The sequence below is a fragment of the Mesoplodon densirostris genome, chromosome 2 (assembly GCF_025265405.1).
Source record: "Mesoplodon densirostris isolate mMesDen1 chromosome 2, mMesDen1 primary haplotype, whole genome shotgun sequence".
In the NCBI taxonomy this organism is placed as follows: domain Eukaryota; kingdom Metazoa; phylum Chordata; class Mammalia; order Artiodactyla; family Ziphiidae; genus Mesoplodon; species Mesoplodon densirostris.
This window is the reverse complement of record NC_082662.1, coordinates 27,567,168-27,594,676: the sequence shown is the minus strand read 5'-3', so window position 1 is coordinate 27,594,676 and position 27,509 is coordinate 27,567,168. Positions and strand designations below refer to the sequence as shown.

The 27,509-nt window shown below is 44.2% G+C and overlaps 1 protein-coding gene across 7 annotated transcripts; it reads right to left on the bottom strand.

Moving 5' to 3' along the window:
* Positions 1–1,056: 1,056 nt before the first annotated feature.
* ZSCAN20 (zinc finger and SCAN domain containing 20) lies at positions 1,057–27,169 on the bottom strand. 7 transcript variants are annotated; one of them, XM_060089440.1, is made up of 8 exons: positions 27,127–27,169; positions 20,639–21,163; positions 15,156–15,342; positions 14,658–14,734; positions 14,296–14,380; positions 12,183–12,875; positions 4,231–4,659; positions 1,057–3,656 (listed from the first exon to the last, which is right to left on the bottom strand). In XM_060089440.1, the coding sequence occupies exons 2-8, from the start codon at positions 21,110–21,112 to the stop codon at positions 2,398–2,400; spliced, it is 3,204 nt and encodes a 1,067-aa protein (XP_059945423.1). In that variant the 5' UTR covers positions 21,113–21,163; positions 27,127–27,169; the 3' UTR covers positions 1,057–2,397. The 7 variants fall into 7 exon arrangements, with proteins under 7 accessions (XP_059945423.1, XP_059945426.1, XP_059945424.1 ...); XM_060089443.1 differs by having other exon boundaries at positions 27,131–27,144; XM_060089441.1 differs by lacking the exon at positions 27,127–27,169 and adding an exon at positions 25,954–26,001.
* Positions 27,170–27,509: the final 340 nt, after the last annotated feature.

Below are 27,509 nucleotides of genomic sequence, written 5' to 3'. Positions count from 1 at the left end.
GGATGTCCCTAACCAAAATGGCCCAAATTAAACTTCTGATCTTCTGCCCTCCTGCCCTATCTGCGCCTCCTCCTGGGATCCCAGTTCTGAATGACGGCAGGCTCCACCAGCCACCCAGGCATCCTGGCTTTCCTCTGCTGTCCTCAATTCTGCCTGTGGAACCTCTCAAATCATCCCCTCCTCTTCAACGTTAGCCCTGCTCTAGTTCGGACCCTCACGTTTAACTGGAATATTGCAACAGTGTCCCAACAGGCTGTCCTGACTGCAACATAGCCAGGTTCCGTTCAGCTATTAGGTTTCAACACGCATCTGACCATGTCCCCCTCAGCAGCCACGGGTCCTCCATGACACGCCCCCACACCCTTCCAATCTGAGCTAAGACTCCTCACCTCCCATTTACACCCCGATAGAGCTAAGAAGTTATGGCCCCAGCCCCACCCTGAAGCCATGCTATTTCACACCACTTGGTCTTTCCCTGGACCTCCCCTCCCTTCCTCCAGGATCCTTCCTCGTGGCTCAGGTGGTTCCCTACCCACCATCCTGCTGTTGCAGTTACTGACACCTGGTGGTTCAAAGCCAGGGCTCATTCACGGGCCCTGCTCCTCAGAGGTAAGGTGAGCCAGGAGAGGTAAACCGGGAAGGGGGTGACAGGCAGTGATCCGAGGTAAGCAGGTGCTTGGGAAGCCGAGGAAGGGACTAAGGAGTGATCAGCGTCAGTGGGAGTGCCAATCTCCCCACGGACTGCTTCACATGCAGAGAGTTCCAGTCTTCAAGGTTCCCTCACATCTGCTATCTAATAGTACTTCCCAAGTTGATGAACGAGCCAGGGTATGAATGGCATTCCCAGTATCATTGGCGGATGTCAGGAGAAGGATGCTCCTTTAAAATCCTTTTGGAAACCATAGTCCTTGGCCAACATTGTTTAACCCTCCTGAGGAGAAGTCCTGGAGGCCAAAGTGCTGCGAACCAGGAAACCATCCTGTGTGAACCTTTCTGATTGAGCCTGTTGGAGCTGGAGGCAGGTCTTTACGGCCAACATTTAGACAGCACTGGGTAGGTCTGGGCCGAGATGGCTTAGAGTAAGAGTGCACCGTGAACCTGGACTAAGCAATAGCCTTCAAAGCCCCCTCCGCGGCACGCCACACACACCGCTCCTTCCACCCCCCCTTCTGCCTCAGCCTTGGTGCAAAGCTTCTGCTGTGCCTGGAGGGAAAGGGCCAGGGGGCCAACACACCAGGGTGAGTGAGCACTGGCCAGAGAGCCCAGGTTTCTTAAGGTTCAACCTACGATCCAGCCAAGTCTAACAAGAAGCAGGGCTGACCCCCTGAGAAAAAGGGAAATTCTTAAAAACCCCATTTCCTTAGCCAAAACTGTATCTCATTGGAAGAAACATCACTTTGGCTACATATTGTTCCCAATCTCAACTCACCTCTGTCTCTCACCCATATCATTGTGAAGATGGGAATTCACATCAAGTGCTCTGATGAGAGCTCAGCCTTGCTCAAAGCACACTGCCAACTGTGAACACCCCCAGTCCTTCAATCTTTTGGGATTCTCAATGCCCATATTTGTTAAAAACAGAATTCATAGGGAATTTTAACAGAAAATGTGGTCTACAAAGTGCTTTGGCACCTGAGTTACCTGCCCCAATGCAAAAGGAGATTCAGTGAAGCGGTGAGAGCACCTCAGGCCCTAGACAGAGCTGGTTGAATCCTGCCTCTGCCATTTTCAGATGTGTGACCCAAGCAAGTCACTTCTCTCTTCTGGGAAATGGGGAAAATATTAGTACCTCCTGGGGCTGCTGTGAGGAGTAAATGAGATGATGTATACAAAGTGCTTAGCACAGAGCCTGCTGAAGAGCTCGATAGATGCTGGCTACTTTTGCTATTATTAATAATGATGTAATAATGATGTCACTGTTGTTTCTACCCTTTGATAAGCTCATGGTGGCCTGCTCTAGGCCACTGATTCTCAATTATGCCCCCATCACTGGAGAGTCTCAAAGTTCTCCCAGGAGGTTACGCCCCAATGGAAAATGGCCACATATGAGAATTTGCCAACGTACACCGATGGGGCGTGTGTACATGTGGATGGTGTGAAGGCACAGCAAGGTCTAGAATCACTGTTCAGGATCACTGATTTACCTCTAATCCCCTCATTTACCAGTCTGGCTCAAACACTGATAAAGCTCTTACACGACAGCAAATATAAGAGCAGCCTGAGGATTGTGTGGGGTTTTTTGCAGGAGAAAAAACACATTACACTTAAGAAAAGTGCCTTCATGTACCAAGGTAAGTTCCCCAGGTACACGCTAATCTTAAAAATTGGGACAGTTTCTTTCTAGCATACGTCTTAGGATCTTGGGAGATTTAAATATATGTTTTTCTCTTTTGTCTCCTATGATGACTTCCCTCCTGCATGGGTTCTCCTGTGGGCACTGAAGTGGGAGCTGTTGTTGAAATCTTTGCCGCACTCCGTACACTTGTAGGGTTTCTCCCCAGTGTGGATTCTCTGGTGAATAATAAGACTGGAGCTCTGGTTAAAGCATTTCCCACACTCTCTGCACTTATAAGGCTTCTCTCCTGTGTGGATTCTCTGGTGGGTAATGAGGTTGGAACGGTCACGGAAGAACTTCCCACACTCGAGGCATCTGTAGGGCTTCTCTCCTGTGTGCACCCTCTGGTGTGTGATGAGCTTGGAACGCTCCCCGAAGCATTTCCCACAGTCCGCACACTCATACGGCTTCTCCCCAGTGTGGGTTCGCTGGTGGTTGGCCAGCGTGGAGCTCTTACTGAAGCTTTTCCCACATTCGGCACATCCATATGGTTTCTCTCCCGTGTGGATTCTTTGGTGACTGATGAGGGCAGAACTCTTGGAGAAGCTTCTTCCACATTCGGAACACTGATAAAGTTTATCCCCTGAGTTGGTGCTTTGCACTCCGGGAGAATTCAAGTTCTTACTGGCACTTTGAGTTTGTTCCGGAAATGTCTCCCCTGTTGAGTTCCTCCAGTGAGCACTAAAGGATGGGCTGTGGCCAGAGTTTTTCCCAGGCTCACCACAGTGATCAGGATTTCCTCCCAAGTAGATTCTCTGATGTTTCAGAAGGTTTGAGCTCTGGGCGAAGCTTTCCCAACATTCCCCACATTTATAGGGCTTTACCCTCGTGTGCGTTCTCTGGTGGGTGATGAGATTGGAGTGGTCACTAAAGCTTTTCCCACATTCAAGGCATTTGTAGGGCTTCTCTCCAGTGTGGATTCTCTGATGGGTATTGAAGTTGGAGCGGTCACTAAAGCTTTTCCCACATTCAAGGCATTTGTAGGGCCTCTCACCTGTGTGTATCCGCTGGTGGGCGATTAACTGCGAATTCCGGCTGAACCTTTTCACGCACGTGTCACACTTGAAGGGTTTCTCTGCAAGGTACAGGCCTTGATGATCGATGAGTTTTTCTAAGTCCTCTTCAGAAGAACATTCTTCCCACTGATCCTGGGATGGATTTCCCCACTGCCCTTTACCTTCGTTTTCATTTTCACTGTCTTCCCCCCAATCATGAGGGTAGCAATCATCCTCTGCAGTACACTTTGATAAGCCTCCAGGCAAATCTTCAAAAATGTCCTGCTCTGAAATCTGGTCTTCATCCTCATGCCTCATCTCAAAACCTGAAAGAATGGACAGAAATGCATTCATTAGTTAGTGTCTATTTATACATCTGGATCTTGTGTCTTGTGAATTTGGCTAACATGAATTTGTACTTATATTTTATATCTCACAGCTTATAAATGTGACTAACATGAAATTGATCAAGTTTCAGCGCACACATGCATTTCTGACCTGTAAAGCTTAGGAACAGAGTTTAGGACATGCTAACTCCACCAAGGGAGCCATAAGCCCCAGCCCAAGCAGCCAGCTGTCAGTCTCCCTGGCCAGCTACCCTATCCCACTACTGAACAATGAACACTTTCTTCTCCTGGTACATTCAGTACAGCCTATGTCATATGAGATTGAATAAACTCTATAACTGCCCAGATGAATCCAAGTAAAATCTAGACTGACTGCTTTTCTTATTTAGGGGATTACACTAAGCTAGAGACTGGATAATCTCAGCAAAGCACAAATCCTTAACTTATTCAATTTCATTCTCACTTTTAGTTCAGAGAAAAGAAATGAGTCTGGCTTCCATACTCTCTCTGCATGCTTGCAGATTTTGTGGACATCTAATTAACCCAAGCTTACCAGTGTCTGGGGTTTTAGGACCTGGGGTTGGAGATCTGACGGCATCTTCACCTGCCATTTCATCCCAGGCCTCCTGGTTGACAATCTGGGTACCACTCTCCCCAGAAGTAGGAAGACCCACTGCCTCCTTGCTGGTCCCCATGTCTCGAACCGCAGTCCGAGCCCTCATCAGCGAGTCCAGCTCCTCATAGAAGGGGCAGGTCCCAGGTGGGTGGCTGCTCTTGGCTTTTCGGTAGCTTCGAAGGAGGTTTTTGAATCTGTAGCGACACTGCTCCAGGGTCCGCAGGAAGCCCTGTGCGCACAGCCGCTCTGCAATGGCCCGGTACACCTGGCTGTTCTGGTGACAAGTGCGAAGCTTCTCAGAGAATGGGGACTCACTGAGAATGGTCAGGAAGGCCTTGGTCTCCTCGTAGCCCCAGTGCACACCTGCTGTCAGGAGTGAAGAGTTCAGAATTGAGAGATTTGATGAGATTTGCCTAGGTCATCAGGGATTGGGTTCACCTGCCCTGCTAAACACCTAGGCACTTTGGAAATCGCCCAGGTGCCTGGCACACCAGCAAAGAATATACCCTTGTTTCTCAAGGCTGTGCCAGGGCTTCCCATCCCCACCCCCTTCTAAGAGACTCTATTAACATTTAAGAGTCTTGGCTAAAGGGGAGGATTTAAGTGGCCATATTATACCAGTTGACCCACGTTCCTGGCTTCAGCTGATTGGTTCAAGGAAAGGCCTGTAACTGAGATACAAGACACTGTCTCTATACCCATTCAATACATGTGCTCTACTTTATTTATTTATTTGTTTGTTTGTTTGTTTATTTATTTATTGGGGGGGTGGTTTTTAAAACTTTTATTTATTATTTTATACACCAGGTTCTTATTAGTTATCCATTTGATACATATTAGTGTATACATGTCAATCCCACTCTCCCAATTCATCCCACCACCACCTCCACCACCACCACTTTCCCCCCTTGGTGTCCATACGTTTGTTCTCTGCATCTGTGTCTCAATTTCTGCCCTGCAAACCAGTTCATCTGTACCATTTTTCTAGGTTCCACATATATGCGTTAATATACGATATTTGTTTTTCTCTTTCTGACTTACTTCACTCTGTATGACAGTCTCTAGATCCATCCACATCTCTACAAATGACCCAATTTCATTCCTTTTTATGGCTGAGTAATATTCCATTGTATATATGTACCACATCTTCTTTATCCCTTCATCTGTAGATGGGCATTTAGGTTGCTTCCATGTCCTGGCTATTGTAAATAGTGTTGCAATGAACATTGAGGTGCATGTGTCTTTTTGAATTATGGTTTTCTCTGGGTATATGCCCAGTAGTGGGATTGCTGGGTCATATGGTAATTCCATTTTTAGTTTTTTAAGAAACCTCCATACTGTTCTCCATACTGGCTGTATCAATTTATATTCCCACCAACAGGGCAAGAGGGTTCCCTTTTCTCCACACCCTCTCCAGCATTTGTTGTTTGTAGATTTTTTGATGATGCCCATTCTAAATGGTGTGAGGTGATACCTCATTGTAGTTTTGATTTGCATTTCCCTAATAATCAATGATGTTGAGCAGCTTTTCATGTGCTTCTTGGCCATCTGTATGTCTTCTTTGGAGAAATGTCTATTTAGGTCTTCTGCCCATTTTTGGATTGGGTTATTTGTTTTTTTAATATTGAGCTGCATGAGCTGTTTATGTATCTTGGAGATTAATCCTTTGTCCATTGATTCATTTGCAAATATTTTCTCCCATTCTGAGGGTTGTCTTTTCATCTTATTTGTAGTATCCTTTGCTATGTAAAAACTTTTAACTTTCATTAGGTCCCATTTATTTATTTTTGTTTTTATTTCCATTACTCTACGAGGTGGATCAAAAGAGACCTTGCTGTGATTTATGTCAAAGAGCGTTCTTACTATGTTTTCCTCTAAGAGTTTTATAGCATCCGGTCTTACATTTAGGTCTCTAATCCATTTTGAGTTTATTTTTGTGTATGGTGTTAGGGAGTGCTCTAATTTCATTCTTTTACATGTAGCTGTACAATTTTCCCAGCACCACTTATTGAAGAGACTGTCTTTTCGCCATTGTATATCCTTGCCTACTTTGTCATATTTTAGTTGACCATAGGTGTGTGGGTTTATCTCTGGGCTTTCTATCCAGTTCTATTGATCTATATTTCTGTTTTTGTGCCAGTACCATATTGTCTTGATTACTGTAGCTTTGTAGTATAGTCTGAAGTCCAAGAGCCTGATTCCTCCAGTTCCATTTTTTTCCTTCAAGACCGCTTTGGCTATTCGGGGTCTTTTGTGTCTCCATACAAATTTTAAGATTTTTTTGTTCTGGTTCTGTAAAAGATGCTCTTGGTAATTTGATAGGGATTGCATTGAATCTATAGATTGATTTGAGTAGTATAGTCATTTTCACAATATTGATTCTTCCAATCCAAGAACATGGTATATCTGTCCATCTGTTGGTATCATCTTTAATTTCTTTCAACAGTGTCTTATAGTTTTCTGCAGACAGGTCTTTTGTCTCCCTAGGTAGGTTTATTCCTAGGTATTTTATTCTTTTTGCTGCAATTGTAAATGGAAGTGCTTCCTTAATTTCTCTTTCACATTTTTCATCATTAGTGTACAGGAATGCAAGAGATTTTTCTGCATTAATTTTGTATACTGTGACTTTACCAAATTCATTGATTAGCTCTAGTAGTTTGCTGGTGGCATATTTAAGATTCTTTATGTATAGTATCATGTCATCTGCAAACAGTGAAAGTTTTACTTCTTCTTTTCCAATTTGTATTCCTTTTATTTCTTTATCTTCTCTGATTGCCATGGCTAGGACTTCAAAACTATGTTGAATAATAGTGGTGAGAGTGGACATCCTTGTCTTGCTCCTGATCTTAGAGGAAATGCTTTCAGTTTTTCACCATTGAGAATGATGTTTGCTGTGGGTTTGTCGTATATGGCCTTTATTATGTTGAGGTAGGTTCCCTCTATGCCCACTTTCTGGAGAATTTTTATCATAAATCGGTGTTGAATTTTGTCAAAAGCTTTTTCTGCATCTATTGTGATGATCATACGGCTTTTCTTTTTCAATTTGTTAACGTGGTGTATTACATTGATTGATTTGCATATACTGAAGAATCCATGCATCCCTGGGATAAATCCCACTTGATCATGGTGTATGATCCTTTTAACGTGTTGTTGGATTCTGTTTGCTAGTATTTTGTTGAGGATTTTTCCATCTATATTCATCAGTGATATTGGTCTGTAATTTTCTTTATTTGTGATATCTTTCTCTGGTTTCGGTATCAGGGTGATGGTGGTCTCATAGAATGAGCTGGGGAGTGTTCCTTCCTCTGCAATTTTTTGGAAGAGTTTGAGAAGGATGTTTGACAGAACATCTAAATGTTTGACAGAATTCACCTGTGAAGCCATCTGGTCCTGGACTTTTGTTTGTTGGAAGATTTTTAATAACAGCTTCAATTTCATTACTTGTGATTGGTCTGTTCATATTTTCTATTTCTTCCTGGTTCAGTCTTGGAAGGTTACACCTTTCTAAGAATTTTGTCCATTTCTTCCAGGTTGTCCATTTTATTGGCATAGAGTTGCTTGTAGTAATCTCTTAGGATGCTTTGTATTTCTGTGGTGTCTGTTGTAACTCCTCCTTTTTCATTTCTAATTTTAATGATTTGAGTCCTCTCCCTCTTTTTCTTGATGAGTCTAATGGTTTATCAATTTTGTTTTTCTTCTCAAAGAACAAGCTTTTAGTTTTATTGATCTTTGCTATTTTCTTGGTTTCTATTTCATTTATTTCTGCTCTGATCTTTATGATTTCTTTCCTTCCTTCTTCTTTTCCTTCCTTCTTTCCTTCTGCTAACTTTGGGTTTTGTTTGTTCTTTCTCTAGTTCTTTTAGTTGGAAGGTTAGATTGTTTATTTGAGATGTTTGCTGACTCTTGAGGTAGGATTGTATTGCTATAAACTTCCCTCTTAGAACTGCTTTTGCTGCATCCCATAGGTTTTGGATTGTCGTATTTTCATTGTCATTTGTTTCTAGGTATTTTTTGACTTCCTCTTTGATTTTTTCAGTGATCTCTTGGTTATTTAGTAATGTATTGTTTAGCCTCCATGTGTTTGTGTTTTTTATGTTTTTTTCCCTTAATTGATTTCTAATCTCATAGTGTTGTGGTCAGAAAAGATGCTTGATATGATTTCAATTTTCTTACATTTACTGAGGCTTGATTTGTGACCCAAGATGTGATCAATCCTGGAGAATATTCCGTATGCACTTGAGAAGAAAGTGTAATCTGCTGTTTTTGGATGCAATGTCCTATAAATATCAATTAAATCTATCTGGTCTATTGTGTCATTTAAAGCTTGTGTTTCCTTATTAATTTTCTGTTTGGATGATCTGTCCATTGGTGTAAGTGAGGTGTTAAAGTCCCCCACTATTATTGTGTTATTGTCGACTTCCTCTTTTATAGCTGTTAGCAGTTGCCTTATGTATTGAGGTGCTCCTATGTTGGGTGCATATATATTTATATTTGTGATATCTTCTTCTTGGATTGATCCCTTGATCATTATGTAGCGTCCTTCCTTGTCCCTTGTAACATTCTTTATTTTAAAGTCTATTTTGTCTGATACGAGTATTGCCACTCCAGCTTTCTTTTGATTTCCATTTGCATCAAATATCTTTTTCCATTCCCTCACTTTCAGTCTGTATGTGTCCCTAGGTCTGAAGTGGGTCGATGGTAGACAGCATGTATATGGGTCTTGCTTTTGTATCCATTCAGTGAGCCTGTGTCTTTTGGTGGGAGTATTTAATCCATTCACGTTTAAGGTAATTATCGATATGTATGTTCCTATTACCATTTTCATAATTGTTTTGGGTTTGTGTTTATAGGCCCTTTTCTTCTCTTGTGTTTCCCACTTAGAGAAGTTCATTTTGCATTTGTTGTAGAGCTGGTTTGGTGGTGCTGAATTCTCTTAGCTTTCACTTGTCTGTAAAGCTTTTGATTCCTAGCCTTTGCTTGTCTGTAAAGCTTTTGATTTCTCCATCGAATCTGAATGAGATCCATGCCACATAGAGTAATCTTGGTTCTAGGTTCTTCCCTTTCATCACTTTAAGTATGTCATGCCACTCCCTTCTGGCTTGTACAGTCTCTGCTGAGAAATCAGCTGTTAACTTTATGGGAGTTCCCTTGTATGTTATTTGTCGTTTTTCCCTTGCTGCTTTCAATAATTTTTCTTTGTCTTTAATTTTTGCCAATTTGATTACTATGTGTCTTGGCGTGTTTCTCCTTGGGTTTATCCTGTATGGGACTCTCTGCGCTTCCTTGACTTGGGTGGCTATTTCCTTTCCCATGTTAGGGAAGTTTTTGACTATAATCTCTTCAAATATTTTCTCAGGTCCTTTCTCTCTCTCTTCTCCTTCTGGGACCCCTATAATGCGAATGTTGTTGCATTTAATGTTGTCCCAGAGGTCTCTTAGGCTGTCTTCGTTTCTTTTCATTCTTTTTTCTTTATTCTGTTCCACAGCAGTGAATTCCACCACTTTGTCTTCCAGGTCACTTCCATTCCTCTGCCTCAGTTATTCTGCTACTGGTTCCTTCTAGTGTATTTTTCATTTCAGTTTTTGTATTGTTCATCTCTGTTTGTTTGTTCTTTAATTCTTCTAGGTCTTTGTTAAACAGTTCTTGCATCTTCTCGATCTTTGCCTCCATTCTTTTTCTGAGGTCCTGGATCATCTTCACTATCATTATTCTGAATTCTTTTTCTGGAAGGTTGCCTATCTCCACTTCATTTAGTTGTTTTTCTGGGGGTTTATCTGGTTCCTTCATCTGGTACATAACCCTCTGCCTTTTCATCTTGTCTATCTTTCTGTGAATGTGGTCTTTGTTCCACAGGCTGAAGGACTGTAGTTCTTCTTGCTTCTGTTGTCTGCCTGCTGGTGGATTAGGCTATTTAAGAGGCTTGTACAAGTTTCCTCTCTACTTACTTTATGAATTGCCTTTTTTTTTTTTTTTTTCTTTTTGCGGTATGTGGGCCTCTCACTGTTGTGGCCTCTCCCGTTGCGGAGCACAGGCTCCGGATGCGCAGGCCCAGCGGCCATGGCTCACGGGCCCAGCCGCTCCGCGGCATATGGGATCCTCCCAGACCGGGGCTCGAACCCGTATCCCCTGCATCGGCAGGCGGACTCCCAACCACTGCGCCACCAGGGAGGCCCTGAATTGCCTTTTTAATGAACATGGGAACTGAGAATCCCTAAAGACATGAGTGGACTCCAGATAATCTTGCAATAGAGTCTAACTGAGGATCCCTTTCCTCTTTTGTGGAAGAAAGAAAAGGAGGTGGTCTATTTTCATTTCCTCTGCACCTAAATGATGCAGCCAGGGAGGCAGCATGGTGGAGGGAAAACCAAATAAAATTGGAGGTGGGATCCCTGGGCTCTGGTCTCGACACTTCACAGCTTGGGCTTCTGTATTTCCACTTTTACAGGGACTGGGTGTTTCCCTAGCATCAGTTGTTCAAGTATATACTGTCATGATTTCTGCTATATCTATTAAATATTTCACTCAACATCTTTCTTTACCTAAATTTACTATTTGTGAAATCACCTGTTGATGTGCTCATACACATTAGAATTAAAAGTTCACTCAGGTAACACTTATGATCATCTCCATACTACCGGTAACACACTCTGGGAAATACTGAATTAGCTCTTTAAGGTCACTTAAGGTTTTAAAAGTGTTTGCTTCTTTTTGCACAGCAAAGGAAACCACCAACAAAAAGAAAAGACAAACTACTGAATGCGAGAAAATATTTGCAAATGATATGACCAATAAGGGATTAATATCCAACATATATAAAAAAGCATAGGTCAAAATAGCAAATAATTTAAAAAATGCTTAGAAAAACTGAATAGACATTTTTCCAAAGAAGAAATGCAGGTGGCCAACATGCACATGAAAAGATGCTCAATATCGCTAATCATCAGGGAAATGCAAATCAAAGCTATAATGAGATATCACCTCACACCTGTCAGAATGGTTAGTATCAAATAGTCTACAAATAACAAATGTTGGCGAGGATGTGGAAAAAAGGGAACCCTAGTGTACACTGTTGGTGGGAATGTAAATTGGTGCAGCCACTGTGGAACAGTATGGAAGTGTCTCAAAAAACTAAAAACAGAACTACCATGTGACCCAGCAATTCCATTCCTGGGTATATATCCAAAAAAACAAAGAAACTAATTTGAAAAGATACATGCACCCCAATACTCATAGCAGAACTATTTATAATTGCAAAGACATGGAAATGACCTAAGTGTCTGTCAACAGATGAATGGGTAAAGAAGATGTGGAATATATATATACAATGGAATACTACTCAGCCATAAAAATGAACAAAATTTTGCCATTTGCAGCAACGTGAATGGACTTGGAGAGCATTATGCTAAGTGAAATAAGTTAAGACAGAGAAAGATAAATACTGCATGTTATCACTTATACGTGGAATCTCAAAAATACAACTAGTGAATATAACAAAAAAGAAGCAGACTCACAGATACAAGAGAGCAAACTAGTAGTTACCAGTGGGGAGGGGCAAATATAGGGGTGGGGAATGGGAGGTACAAACTATTAGGTGTAAGATAAGCTCAAGGATGTATTGCACAACATGGGGAATATAGCCAATAATTTTGTAATAACTGTAAATGGAAAGTAACCTTTAAAAATTGTACAAAAATTTTAAAAAAATTAAGTGTTTGCTTCTATAACTAAGAAAACTCAAACAAGCAGAACTGATCATAGGAGAGAGAAGAGGAGCTTGAGGATGACCTACTCTAGCAGCATCACTCCAGACTGTGCCCTGAACTAGAGAGCAGAGGTTTGGTTGGTAAGAGGGTTGGAATCTGGATCCGACTAAGCCCCAATGTTCTTACCAATACGACTCTGGAGCAGAGTTGGGCCCCCTGGAATCCTGGGTCCATGGACGAACTCTTCAGTGGCCAGGTGACTTTCATCACCATTACAGTCGTCAGTTGTTTCCTCAGGTTCCCAGCCCCCTTCCTCCTGCTCATCCACCTCCACATCACTGTCCCCCAGCCTGGGGAGAGCCACAGCCTCTCCTGGGCCATCTGAGGCTCTGATGGCCGTCCGAGCCCTCACCAGGGCCTCCAGCTCCTCATAGAAGGGGCAGGTCCCCGGCGGGTGGCTGCTCTTGGCTTTCCGGTAATTCCGTAGGAGGTTTTTGACTCTGTAGCGACACTGCTCCAGGGTCCGCAGGAAGCCCTGTGCCCTCAGCCGCTCTGCAATGGCCCGGTACACCTGGCGGTTCTGGTGACAAGTCCGGAGTTTTTCAGAAAAAGGAGACTCACTCAAAATTGCCAGGAAAGTCTTAGTCTCCTCATAGCTCCAGTGCACACCTGATACTTTCACATCCTCCATGTCCCACTGATATCGTTCTTCCCAGGCCTTGGAATCCCTCCAGGCCAATGCCTGAACTGGTTTTGTTTGCTCAGTATCCCAGCTGTAATCTGAAGGGTTCTTTTGTCCAGAATTTACAAGTCTTGGACCCCAAAATTCTGGTCCTTGCTCTTGCTGGGAGATGATGGTTGGTTTTGAAACTGGAACTCCTATACAAAAGGAAGAAGAGACATGATTAAGTAGAAATTATCTGTTGAGCAAAGCGTTTGTCTAAGAAGTCCTTGAAACATTTGCCTGCAAGAAACTAAAGAGAAATTCCCAAGCTAATCCCTTAAGAGGTCTGGAAAGAAAGGGAGAGGTAACTAGAGGTAACCTCATCAGAAATATATTGACCTGTATGCTTTGTTCATCTGCTTTTTTGTTGGTGTTATGAAATACATCATGCAAAAGAGTGACTGTTACTGGTTCACAGATGGGCACATGCCCTAAATTAGCCAAATCAGAATAAAGTTAACAGTTGGAGGAAAGGTTGTGTGTGGTGTGAGTCTCTCTTGCTAGGAACTCGAGGTCTCAAATGCCACTGGCATCTACCTTTTGCCTATGACAAAAAATAGCTTTAATATGAAGCTAATACAAAGAATGGCAGAGCAGACAGAAAGAAAGAACCCAGGTCCGCTGTGAAGTTGCCGAGCCAATTTGTACTGTGGTTGGAGCACACCCTCCTCTGGACTTCCAATACTGTGAGAAAATAAATTTCCATATTTCTCAAAACACTTAGCTGTGTTTAAAGGACAGATGTCCCAATAGCTCCCAACCCCAGCAAATAGGAAGGCTTTAATTAAAATAAATATTTGAAGAAAACTAGATGAAAGAGTTTAGAGCTAAAAGAGGCTTAAGGATTCTCTAGTTCAGCATTTCCCAAAGGTTGTTCCATTGAACACTATTTTCCCCAGATATCATGTGTAAAAAGGGCACATTTTTCATTGTGTGTAAAAAGGATACACTGCCCAGCAAGTAGCCAACAGCTCCTAGTGTCTTACTTTACTGGCGTGAGTCAGACCCGCCACTGTCTCTCTACCTTATCCCACTCTCACGTCTAACTCTCCTCTTACTGATCCCAGGCTCCATGGGGAAATGTTCATTATTGTTTGACTTCCTGTGAAAATGTGCCTAAAGAGAAAGGGGTCTGTGCTGGTCATATGGGCTTCAAGTATTTTGAGCCCCGTGATATTTATTTCTCATTGTGGTTTAAACACGTCAGTCTCCTGGGCTTAGTTCACTTGACTCTGCCCCGAGAGATGGACCTTGTTTGATGCTGAAAAGACTGGGTTTCTTGGCCAGCAGGCTGGGCGCAGCCCTGGGATGGTAGTGAATGTACTGAGGAAATATAAGATAATGAGCGCTGAGAGGGCAGGCTCTTGGCAGCCAGCCTGCCGGCCCAGAAATCCACTCCCCACACCCCCTGCCTGCTGCCACAGTGCTGGCCACAAAGAGCACGTCTTCTCCCTAGGTCTGAAATTCCAGAGACTTCACAGAGCCATGAGTCTTAGGGAGTGACGAAACACTCCTTGGGAACTGAGTGTACCGGAAACCCGACCGTATCTTATCCAGAGGGCACTGTTTCCTTACCCAGGGGCAGGCCATTCCCACAGCTGTCTCCTGGGGGGTCCTTGCAGAACTCCCTCTCAGCGTGTCTGCCGGGACCCAGGGCTTCCTGCGGGATGTACAACAGAAGGACCTCAAATGTCACTGACCCTTCAAAACAGCCTGGGAGTCCCACCAGGCCCCAGGAAATATAATGGACACAGCGATACCATGTGTGAGGCTAGCATCCTAAGGAGCAGCTTGACCCAGGAGAGGCCCAGTGGACGGGGGATGAGGGGCAGGGGCTCGCACCCTGCACCCGACAGCAGGGCAGAGAGAGAAGAGAGGAGCAGGGCAAGGGCACAGGAGAAGTAATGACAGGAAAGGAGGAACAAACAGCAGGTTACCTGGGACTCCACTGTCACCTCCCAATCTCCAATGCTCCCCATCTTTGGTAGAGTAGGGACTCGGGGAGTGAGAACAGCTGAGGAGGAGAAAATATCTCTGAAACCCAAGCTCTGGTTCTCAAAAAACCACCTCCCTCTCAGGTCCAGCTTTGCTAAAGCCTTGCTTGGATCAAACTGAGACTATTCCTGTAGCCAGTGCAGACTTCCACTTTCTTTCCTTCTAGAGTATCTAGCTCCTAAGTTGCCATGTGTGAGGTGTCAGCCCTGAACTCCTACAATCACCAGCCTGCCCCAGGCCCAGCCTGAACCTGCTACATGATTCAGCTACAGTGGGGTATGCTAACACCATTGGGAGCTTCATCTTCTTACTTCTCAGGGTGTCCATCAGACACTATTGTAGCCCTTGCCTTGAATTCTGCATATACCTCCTCAGGCACACTTCCTCACCCCCCACCCCTTACCCCTCTTCCCTGATGGTCCCTGACTCTTGGTACTCACCACTCTCTTTCAAGGGCTGTGCTGTCATCTTGGTGTCAAGATGCTTGGGAATGTCAGGATATGGATTCTTCACACACTGCTTCTGGGACTGTCCCTCGGACCAGTGATCTGCTGGCCACAGCTGGAAGCTCTGAGATTCCTTCATTGTCTTTAAGGACCTGGTCTCTTCTGCACACAGTTCCAGTTCCTACACACAGACAGCCAAAATTCCCAACCATAAGTTCAATAACTGGTAGGGCAGGGAATGCTCTTTTGAGTACAGCTGTGGTTCAGAGGTTAACAGGCTCTTTTTAAAAACCAAATATGGCTTAACGTTTGACAACAAAGCCATCAGACTAACTTCAGTAAACATACCAGCATTTAAACCACCAAATGAGTACTTTCTATTCCACACAGAAAGGCTATACAAGTGTCTAAATGAGGCCACTATTACTCAAAACATTTTTGAATCATAACAAGATAAATTATGTAAAATTCTTGTGACATTAAAAAGATAAAAGTTAATCAGGTATATGTTAAAAGTCAAAAGGAAGCATAAAAGCAGATACAACTATAACTCTAAATGTAATTGCTCTAAATATTCCTGCTGAAAGGCAAAGAAAATTCAAAGAATTGTAGATGGAATTTTAAAATGAAATGAAAGAATGTGCTGTTTCAGCAAGGCACACCTGATCTCGAAACAGAAAGATACGCAGAGATAAGGCACTGTAACGCAAAAAGAAAACAGAATTTCAATGTAGAAGTTTAGGCAAAAAAGCACTCAGAGATATGGAGAATATACATATAATAAAAGGAAATAATCAATTAAGAGATAACATTACCCAATTCAGCTCTATCAATCATAAAGCTAATTTCTTATCTCTCTCTCAATTGGTTCCAAATTCAGAGGTAGTGGTTGAGATGTTATTTCTTGGCCCTAAAAGCCCAACAATAGAACAATCTCATTGTGTCATAGAAACACCTAACTTTAAAATAAAGTATTACAATTTTTTCAATAGGCATTTTCAATACTCACATGGTTCAAAAACAGAAAATATACACAAGGATATAATCAGTGAGAATACCCATCCCCACCTGTCTCCATTCCACCTGCCCAGTATGTTCCTGGACTCCTCATCACAGGTAAACACAGTTCTTCTGCATCCTTTCAAGTTTCTTTATATACACGCAGCTGTAAATATATATTCTTATTTTTCCCCATTTTTACACAAAAGATAGCAACTATATATATACATTGCCCTGAACCTTTTTTTTTTTTTTTTTTGCGGTACGCAGGCCTCTCACTGTTGTGGTCTCTCCCATTGCAGAGCAAGGCTCCGGACGCGCAGGCTCAGCGGCCATGGCTCACGGGCCCAGCCGCTCCGCGGAATGTGGAATCCTCCCGGACCGGGGCATGAATCCGTGTCCCCTGCATCTGCAGGCGGACTCTCAACCACTGCACCACCAGGGAAGCCCACCCTAAACCTTATTTTTTTTACCCAAAATAATATCCATATTCATCAAACTTTATTATTGAGTTTGCCAAACTTCACTCCAAAAATCTTTTGGCCAATCTGAAAACTCAAATCCGCTCTCACAGAGAGGAATTTTATCTTTGAGAAGATATATAAGAATGGGCCATGATCATCAAAAGCCATTCCCAGTGAGGGGACCCACCAATGTCCTGTGTGGTTCACAGAAACACCTGTTTATCAACATTTTAAGAAAATAATAACTTTGTGTTCAAGATAAAAATAACCTTGTTATAGTTACAATCTTATAACCCACAGAAGTACTGTGGACTAGACCCAACAATAATCCTCACTCCCAGCCCTAGCTCCTCCAACTATTGCTACACCTAAGCAAAGATTCTTATTCTATGGATGGTCATTGTAGACACAGAAAGAAGTAGATTCAAGTGACAATCAGGAGGCAAAAATTCAGTAGGATATTGGTTGGGGTAAGGTGAATTAAGAATCCATCAAATGTGGTACATATATACACTGGAATACTACTCAGCCATAAAAAAGAATGAAATAATGCCATCTGCAGCAACATGGATGCAACTAGAGATTATCATACTAAGTGAAGTAAGTTAGAAAGAGAAAGACAAATACCATACAATATTACTTATATGTGGAATCTAAAATATGACATAAATGAACCTATCTACGAAACAGAAACAGACTCACAGACATAAAGAACAGACTTGTGGTTGCCAAAGGGAGGGGGCTTGGGGGAGAGATGGACTGGGAGTTTGGGGTCAGCAGATGCAAACTATTATATATAGAATGGATAAACAACAAGGTCCTATGGTATAGCACAGGGAACTATATTCAGTATCCTGTGATAAACCATAATGGAAAAGAATATTAAAAAGAACATATATATATGTATAACTGAGTCACTTTGCTGTAGAGCAGAAATTAACACATTGTAAATCAACCGTACTTCAATTAAAAAAAAGAATCCATCAGAAATGCCTGTGCACCACACTAAAACCTGCACATGGATGTGTATGGGCACTTTATTCATAATTGCCAAAACTTAGAAGCAACCAAGAGGTCCTTGAGTAGGTGAATGGACAAATAAACCATGGTACATCCAGACAATGGAATATTATTCAGCACTGAGAAGAAATGAGCTATCAAGCCACGAAAAGGCATGGAGGAACCTTAACGCACATTACAAATTGAAAAAAAGCCAATCTGAAAAGGCTATACACTGTATGATTCCAACTATATGACATTCTGGAAAAGGCAAAACTATGAAGATAGTAAAAAGATCTGTGGCTTTGTGGTTGCCAGAAATTAGGGGCAAAGGAGGGATGACTAGGTAGAGCACAGATGATTTTTAGGGCAGTGAAACTATTCTGTACAATACAATAATGGTGGACACATACCGTTATACATTTGTCCACATCCATAGAATGCACAGCACCCAGAGTGAACCCTAACATAAACATGGACTGTGGGTGATGACAATGTTCAGGGATTGTAACATATGTACCACTGTGGTAGGGGACGCTGACAGTGGGAGAGGCTGTGCATGTGTGGGTCAGGGGGTGAATAAGAACTCTGTACTTTTTTAAAAATATAAATTTATTTATTTATTTACTTATTTGTTTTTGGCTGTGTTGGGTCTTCGTTGCTGCCTGCGGGCTTTCTCTAGTTGCGGCGAGCGGGGGCTACTCTTCGTTGCAGTGCCCGTGCTTCTCATTGCAGTGGCTTCTCTTGTTGCGGAGCACGGGCTCTAGGCGCACGGGCTTCAGTAGTTGTGGCACGCAGGCTCAGTAGTTGTGGCACACGGGCTTAGTTGCTCCGTGGCACGTGGGATCTTCCCGGGCCAGGGCTTGAACCTGTGTCCCTTGCACTGACAGGCGGATTCTTAACAACTGTGCCACCAGGGAAGCCCAGAACTCTGTACTTTCTGTTCAATTTTGCCACCGAACTAAAATTGCTCTAAAAATTAGCTTTTTCTTTTTTTCTTTTTTTTTAACCTGATGGGGAGAGGGGCTGTGCAAGAGGGTGATGACAGAATAAACAAGCTCAAAATCACAAAATAGCAAAGCTGAAAGATTTTTTTAAGGAAAATATTTTAGAGGCCATTTAGGCAGCAGCCCTTTTCAGGTGATGGTTCTCTTTGAGGAACATAGTTAATGTATTTTATTCCATTACTAAGACCTGGAAAAATTTTACCTGCAGAGACTGTAACCAACCTTGCAATGTAAGATCACAAGCTACAACATATGTGCCTAGGGGGAAAAAACAAGCTTCTCTGCTACTTATCCATTTGTTTTGACACTTGTGAGTACTCAGGAGCAGTTAGAAAAGTTAAAAAATGAAAATAAAAGTCACAGGAGAAAAAAACACATTATAGAGAAGATTCTGTTACCCTTTTTTTTTTTTTTTTTTTCAATTTTAGATGCAGTTCAACCTTTGCTCAGTTCACAGGGGTATAATTTGAGAACTTCTGGTCTAGTCCAAACCTCTCATTGTACAGATGAAGAATTATAAAGACCTTGATTTAAGACAATTCTCATCTCCGGGTTTCAAGTTCTTCATCTTCTAGCTCTGAAGCCCTAAGACGTCCATATGTTTCTTCACTGTCACTTAAAACAAATAGCTGGTTTCTTTAAAAGAAATAATCTGGGAGGGTGCAGTAATATATTAAAAGAAGGTATACTCTCTCATATTTAAGTCCCTAACTTTAAATATTATGCTTTCTGTATCTTCAATCAGTTTGTAAAGGAATCCAAAAAGCGAAGCCACAGACCTTAAATCTTTCTGGCCCCTAGTCTCACATCTCTATAGAGCTTTACTTTTTACAATGTACAGAAAACCCCTACTGTGCACAGAGATATGTCCTCAAACCTATGATTTCCCCCAAAGAAATGTGATTAAGTATAATATCACAAGAATTACTGACTATATAAGAAGTGGAAGCACCAAGGGTATGTTGAGATGAAGGTTCTACGTGGCTGGCTCAGCCCACAGCCGGCTGAAGGGCTTGTTCTACAAGTACCAGCTTCGAAGCAGGATTCAAAATTTGTGTTGTAGCAAAATTATTAATTATTATCATGGGCTTTCAGGGTCCCTTGCAAATTGTATAAACTGTGAATGTTAAATCCATAATACTTTCCCTTATCTCAGCTCTACAACTTCTATAAATTTGGACAGGTTACTTACCTGGGTCTGTTGAACCATTTGAAAAACTGGCCATGATAACAGCACCTACCTTATTGGGTTGCTGGGTTGATTAGATAGATGAGCAATACATACAGAAAGCTTAGAACAGTGCCTGATGCACAGTGAGTGCTCAATAAATGTCAGTTAATATCTCGTTTGAGCCTCGTGACTCAGAGATATTTCAATTCCCATGGTTTGCAGATAAGGTATCTCTCATGTAGTAAAAAGAACAATGAACTTGGAACCTAAGGATCTGGGTTTATGCTCTGGTTCATACTGATGGAGCCTTGTGAGCCACCTGACTTTGGGGGCCTTAGTTTAATCTATAAGATGAGGACAATAATGCTATTTCTGTCTACCTACATTACTGCTGTAGGCATCCAAAGAGATCACATATGTAAAAAGATTCTGTTAAGTATAAAACACAATACAAATTAAATGTACTGTGAATATGGTACTGAGAGGCAGCTTAGAGCAGTGGTTACAAATCCTGGCTTCAGAATCAGACTGCCTGAATTCAAATCCTGCCTCTAACATCTAGCAGCCAGTGACCTTGAGCCAACTACCTTTCTCTCCCTTGCTTCAGTTTCCTCATGGGTAAAATTAGGCTAACAGTATCTATCTCGTTTAACTGGTGACAGGATTAAATGAGTTAATACATGGAAAGCACTTAGAACAGTGCCTGGTACATGGCAGTGTTCAATAAATCTCAGATGCTTGATAATATTATTATTGTGGTTTTGGCAATTATCAGCCTAGCTGCAGCCCCACTACCTTGCCTGACCTGTTCCTTGGAGAACAGACTATTTGCCTCACCCGCTGTCCTGCGGCCCGCGCCTCTCGGTGCCAATCCTCCACCAGGGCCACCGCCTCCTCGCCGCTCTCAGGGTGGCGTGCCTGTACCCAGGCCTGGACCTCCCTGGGTAAGATAGTCAGGAACTGCTCCAGCACCAGCAACTCCAGTATCTGCTCTTTGAGGCGGATCTCCGGCCTCAGCCAGTGACAGCAGAGTGCCCAGAGCTGGCTGAAGGCCTCGTGGGGTCCTGCCGCATCCCTGTACCGGAACTGCCTGAAGCGCTGGCGGGAGGCCTCGGGGCCAGGGACAGGGTCATGGTCCTTCTCCCGGGGTTGGGAGTCTGGTCTCCCTGAGTCCTCCTCCAGCTTGACAATCAAGAGTTCTTCAGGCTCTGGTAGTGGGGAGGCCTGGGCCCGGGCTTCCAGGGCTACAGCCATGGTCTCTCCTGGACGCCTCCTTTCAGCTGGCCGTCCTTGTCCAGCGTCTTCCTGCATCTGTAGTGTGTCCTCAAGGGGCTCCTGAGAGAGGAAACGCTCCCCCAGGCTCTGAAGGCAGAAAGACAAGGGACAGTGTGAGCAAGAGGACCAGGAGCCTCACCTTCCCCACTCCCCACACACCTTCCACTGCTTTGCATGGGGTGGGACTGCTAAGAAACACCCTTTCCCGTAAGCAGGAAGTTAGTCCACAATCTGCCACCAAACCAGCAGCCAGCACACCTTGGAGGAAGACAGCACAGTATTAAATCCTCTGGGACACCCTAAATGTCTTAGCTGGGCATCAAGGCTGCCATGATTGGTCCCAGCCCAGCCCTCCTCCCTCTACATGTGTCCCAAGTCTGACCTTCCCTCAAGTTGCATTCCAAATGTCGCCCCCTCAATAAGGTCTTTCTTCCTGGGCCTTAAGCTTTCCTCTAAGAGTGCTCTCCTTGCAAAATCCCTCACTCTACACTCTCCCTTGGTCATCCCACCCATTTGCCATTTTTCACCATCTCTAAACTGATGACTCCCAAAACTCCAGCCGAGACCTGTCTCCAGACTCCAAAGTCCAACCACCTACGAGGCATTTCCACTTGACTCTTTCTTAGGCACCTCCAACTCAATGGGTCAAAAACTGAATTCATCATTTTCTCTTGAAAACCTTTCCCTCTTCTGGAGCTCTCCATCCAGTGAAGGCACCACCTTCCATCAAGGTACCCATGCCAGAAACGTGGTCATCATATTTTTCCAAATTCCCCACATCCATTCATCACCAAGCTGGGTCTTCTTGGCCTTCTCAGCATCTCCATCCCCAGCCAGTGTCACCTCCTTGTCCAAAAAAACATGCTTTCACTTGATCAGCCCCCTAACTCATGTCCCTGCCGTCACTCCCCTCACCCCAACCCCTGATTCATTCTTCACACAACCAGATGAGATCAAAATCTGACCATGTCACTTCCTGGCTAAACACCCTCCACTGACCTCCCATTGCCCTCAGGATAAAGGGCAAGCCTTGCCCAAGTCTCCACCTCATCTCTTGACCACGCTCCCACTTGGCAGGGTGTTTCAGGCACAGCTCGTAGCTCCTGCAACGGGGTGCCCTCTGAACCCTCCCACACACCACCGTCTTCTTTGGGAACAGTCTCGTCCCTTTCTTCATGTAGCTGTCGGCTGAAATTGTACTTTTTCCAAGCAGCCCTCCCTGTGCCCTGAAACAAGATTTAATCCTCAGCCACATGCTCCCATGCCACCTTAGGTGTTCTCTACCATTACCCTCATCATATACTTTATTGTAATTATCTTACCCACTAGATCATACGCTTCCTAAGGGACCTAGCACAGCACTCCACACACAGAGGAAGCACTCAATAAACAGTGAAATAATGGTCACCTGGTAACTCAATAAACAGTGAAATAATGGTCACCTGATGGGTCATGAAGCAAGGATTATAATTAATCAATTTCTAGATTAAAAAACAGAGAATGACCTTCTTGCTGATGTCAAAAGGAATTCTTTTCTCTTTATTTCCATCTCTGTGACACTTTCCATGTTCTACATTGTACTAGAGGGCTGTGTGTACACATGTGTGTCCCCAGAAAGATCACAGCCTCACTGAGGGCAAGGAATATAGCTCACTCTTTTTTTTTCACACCCCTCCCCTCCGCCACCCCACAATAAGCAAGGTGCACTAAACACAGGAGGCTCTCAGTAAATGCTTGTTGAGTGAACGCCTGGGGATTGCTTCTTTTACACGATGAAGACTCTGAGGACACTCATGCTGGGTTATCTGGAAAAATGAGCTCTCTGCGTCACTCCCAACAGATATAGATAACATTAGAAACGCCTACTCACAGGAGGCTACTAGCTGCTTCCAAGTGGGAATGACACAGCTGAATTGAGAATGGAGGGAGGGTGATACTTTGATTTTAGGCCATCTGACTGGACTGTCTGCAAACAGGCAAGGGTGATGAAAAATAAAGGCTTGTCCCAAGGACCTCCACACACATAGGGAGAGGCTAGGAACACAACTCAGGACCACCTGGCAATTTCCTGCTTGTCCTTCAGCTACCAGCTCAATGTCACCTCACCTGTTAAGGGTTTCTTGACATGCCCTTGTCATGCCCAGCTCCCATCCCCACTCTCCAAAAATCACCCCCCTCATCCTGTGTGCCCAAAGCACTTGGCACGTACCTCTAACATAGGTGTTACCTGACACTATTGTAGTTACCTGTTCTTACTTCTGAAAGTCCCATTAGATTGTATTGCTAGAGCCACTACTGTATCTTACCCATTTCTGTATCCACAGTGCCCAACCCAGTGTCCAATAAATAGCAGGGCCATCGGAAATTTTGCCTTTTATTAAAATGGTAAATCGGGTACATCAAAAGCCTAATGGGCTATGGAAGGTCCATAACTTACATTGAGCTAAAGAATTAACCTTTCAGGAAATTTCTTTTCTAACCACACCTTAATCATGCACTAGTCCAAACACATTTGCATCACTGTCTCACATGAAGACTAATTCGCCAGTCATCTGCAGAGTCCCACTATGGACCCTGCCCTGTACTGGGAGCTAAAGCGCCAACAGTGAGTAAGACAGTCTCCACCTTCATCAAAGTTACAGTCTAATGAGAGAGACAGTCAATAAAGCAAGCAAAGAGGTGTATGCGCCTGCACAGAGTGGACACTAACAAAAACAGGCAATTAGTAGCCCCACCAGGCCCAAAGAGTCTCAGATAATAGGTATTTTCTTCTGGGAATACTTGAAAGTTGCAAAGGTTAGTTTCAAATACAATCTGAAAGATTTTTCTGCTACTCTCTTAGACAAATATGAATAGCAGTCTAGCCACAGAGGGACGTCAACATAGTCAGCAAAGCAGACTTCACACAGAGCTGACAGAGGAAAAATGGACAGCGGCATTCCTCAGTCCTGAGACTACCAGAAATACGGGGGCTCACTAGGATCAGCAACCTCCAAGAGTATCCATTTATTGAGTGCCCATGGAGTGCCAGGCTTGGTGCTAAGTGTTCTACATTCATGATCTCACTGAATCTTCCAGGCAAGCAGCTGAAGAGTCATTAGCGTTGAGTTGACTTACACTGATCTGTAACTTACACACACTAAATTACATACAAACACCAGAAAGAGAAGGAAAGGACATAATTTAAATAGTGCAGCCAGTTCCATTCACTATGTGTCTATTCCAGAGCACGTGGTGATGAAACCCATGACCCTGCTGGTCCCCAGATTGATTCAGCTCCCCCCAGCCTCTTTCCACTGAGAGTGAGCAGAGTGTCTTTCATACATTGTGGTCACTAAACACAAGCCAACTCTTTCATCTAACGTTCAACCAATAAACCCCAGCTGTGCTATTAGCTTATTAAAAGACAGCATGTTAGTTTCTAAATGGCTCCTAGCCAAAGGATTTTCAAGCTGACTGTGATTTTTGGCTAAATGTGATTTTCACCTTCTGTGCTGACATTAGAATATGATCAGCCCGTAAGGTATGACTTCACTATGTCCCCAATTCACTGAGCTTCTATGAAGAAGATTCATGTGAGGTTCCACAACCAGCAAGTGGTAGAGTTGGGATCTAAGCCCAGTTTTCTCCAGTCATTTTTCTTAACCATCACACAGAGCCTCCTCTAGGTTGGCCAGTATTCCAAACCCCCGAGAAGATGGTATGGAGAGTGCAAAGAACATGAAGGCAGGAGTGAGCAGATCAGGGTTCCAGTTCCACTCCTGCCTTTTACCAGCTGTGTGACTTTGTACAGGTCATGTAACCTCAGCAGCTGCCTATCTAGACTGCAGCTTACAGCCAGACTCTACTCAGCAGCTGCCCCAGGCTCCCCAATTAGTAAGATGGGAACACAGCAAAGACACAGGGAGACTAGAATCAAAGGTTACAAATTTAAATGGCTATGAGTCAGGCAATGTAAATGAGTACACGAGTGGAGTGGGGACTGCGGCCAACCACAGAACACCAGGACGCACACTGGCCCAGTGTTCCCAGGCCTTCCAACTTTTCCCAGAGAAGCTAGAACTCTGCAATTCTAAATGTTGGCAACCAACTCAAAATTGTTTCAAACACCATAAGGATTAAATAGAGGATGATGATAGGCTTCATTCAGCATAGGCTGTCACTTTGCCACCTTTCAGCTAAATGATCTCAAAGGTCTCTTCCAATAGCCAGGAAGACCCAGAAAGGGTACAGATTCCTCTCAGCAATGAGGGATCTGCCATCAAAGCCAGGATCCCTTCATAAACCCAGAGAAGCTGAAGGGCATCCTGGCTCCTGTGGATGTGGACATGGTTAGTGGGGTGCCAGCGAACAGTGGGCTGGAAGAGAAGCTCTGCCCCAGTCCCATGGGAAAGGTCAAGACTAGTCTGTGACCTCCAAAAAGAAAGAAACTGGGAGTTCCCGAAGGCTATCAAACTCACTTGGCTGACGGTCCAGGCTACTGCTTAAAGCAGCCTGACCTTACACTTACGGGCTTAAACCAGGGAGAGCAAATTGGTTTCATTTAAGGCACCAACTTCAGTCAACTGTGCTAAGGATTCTGAATCCCATGTGAGTATGTGTTGTGACCAATGAGTTGTGACTTCCAGACACAGGAGGCGGAGTAGCAGCACACAGTCCGTGTATTTGCCACCCCTGGCTTAAACTCCCATAGGCACTGAATCAGCTTCCAGCAAAGACGGCCCTGACAGGCAGGAGAAGACTAAAGCTCACACCCATGGAAATCCACTGGACGAAGCAGTTTTCAAGCCTGGTATAGCAAAGCTCACCCTGGATGGTCTTTATTCACATATTCATCAAGCATCTACTGACTTACTTGATTTACGTCAAGTACTTACTACTCTGGGCTGGGCAGTGGGGAAATGGAGGTGATGCAGAAACTGTTCCTGTCCTGGAGATGCATACAGTACAGTGGAAGAGACAAAAAAGAAAAAAAAACCACAGATAATTATGATCAAATGTGGTAAATGCAATAAAAGACGTCTGTGGGAGCTGGGGTGGGGGGTGACTTGAACAAAGTAACCTTTGAGTTGGTTCTAGAACAAAGAATGGTTCTCTTAGCACAGAATGGGGGGTGGGGGAGTGTATTCTCAGCAGACAGAACAGCATGTATAATGGTGGAAAACCAAACAGCCTCCCCGAGATATGAGGATAACCTTGACAACACGAAGATCAGGCTGGAAAGGGAGTTCATTAGGGTCTTGAATGTCAGGCTAAGGTGTTCAGACTTAATTCCATAGGTGATGGGAGTTAATGAAGCTTTTTAAGTAGAAGGCCAAATCTGATTTGGGTTCAATAGATCACGGTAGCTACAATGTGTCTGTCCAAACTGGGGAGGTGAAAAGGTGTAGGCTTCAGCAAAACCCCTGATAAAGAAATGTCTCAAGATACATTAAGGAACCTGAAAGATGTGAATATTCCTGGATGTGGAAGAATGCAAGAGGAATCAGAGGGCGCCTGGTAAAGTGGATGTTGGTACCATTCACTTCCATCAGGCAGAAGGAAAGAGGTGCAGGTTTGGGGAGGAACACAATAGCCAGTCCCACCCACAGGGTTCCAGAGGTCAAGACCATTAAAGAAAGTGTACGGGGGTATCAACTCAGATGTTTGTTTTAGATGAGCAGGTAGAGGCTGGAACACTATTTTTAAGGTCCGGCTTCATGCTCAGGCCCACTCACCTTCACTTCTTGTAGGTCCCCAGAATCCTCTATACTTCCCTATAAGGTCTCCAGACCCTTCCACCTTCAGAACCTCTCCCGGTCCCCTCACCTACACACCTTTCTAAGAACCTCCACTCCCAGGGCCTTCTATCTCCCTCCTCATTCCCGACCCCTCTATGACCCTTTCCATCTCCGGACGCTTCATCCTCTGACCGCCCCCCACCCCCACCCCACATAAAAGCTTATTTCTCCCCTCTCACCTTCCCCAGCCCCCCGTGACACCACCACCTCCTAAGTCTCCAGCCTAGAGCCTTGAGTCTCAGCTGCCCCCGCCCCGCCACCCGGACTCACCCACCGAGACACCCACTTCACAACAGGGCGGAAGTGTTCCAGGGCTCGCGCAGGGAATGCTGGGACGCGGAGTCCGAGCGGCGCCACCCCGGGAATGGAGCGTCTGGGACTACAACTCCCAGAAGGCATCGCGGGAGCGCCGGTGGGCGGCACCCACCGCTTGCCGCCTTTCAGATGCCGTCAGCCAATAGATGCGTCATCTCCTCCGGGTCCCCGGCACCGGAGCAAATCGGAACAGAGTCTAAGCGTGAGGGCGGGCCTGTTGTGATCCCGGTCCTTTCCACAAGCTCCGGGGTAACGTCACCGCCCAGTGGGCGGGCATTCAAGAAGAAGGGGCGGGGTGTATTGAAGGGGCGAAGCGAGAGCCCGAGGCGCTGGAGAGA

Coding starts and splice junctions, on each gene's coding strand:
- ZSCAN20 (XM_060089438.1), bottom strand. CDS start 21,681: ATGCCTCGTAGGTGGTTGGACTTTGGAGTCTGGAGACAG. Junction 21,164..21,642: donor ACTTTGGAGTCTGGAGACAG/GTCTCGGCTGGA, acceptor TTCTGCCTTCAG/AGCCTGGGGGAGCGTTTCCT. Junction 14,381..14,657: donor AGGTGACAGTGGAGTCCCAG/GTAACCTGCTGT, acceptor TACATCCCGCAG/GAAGCCCTGGGTCCCGGCAG.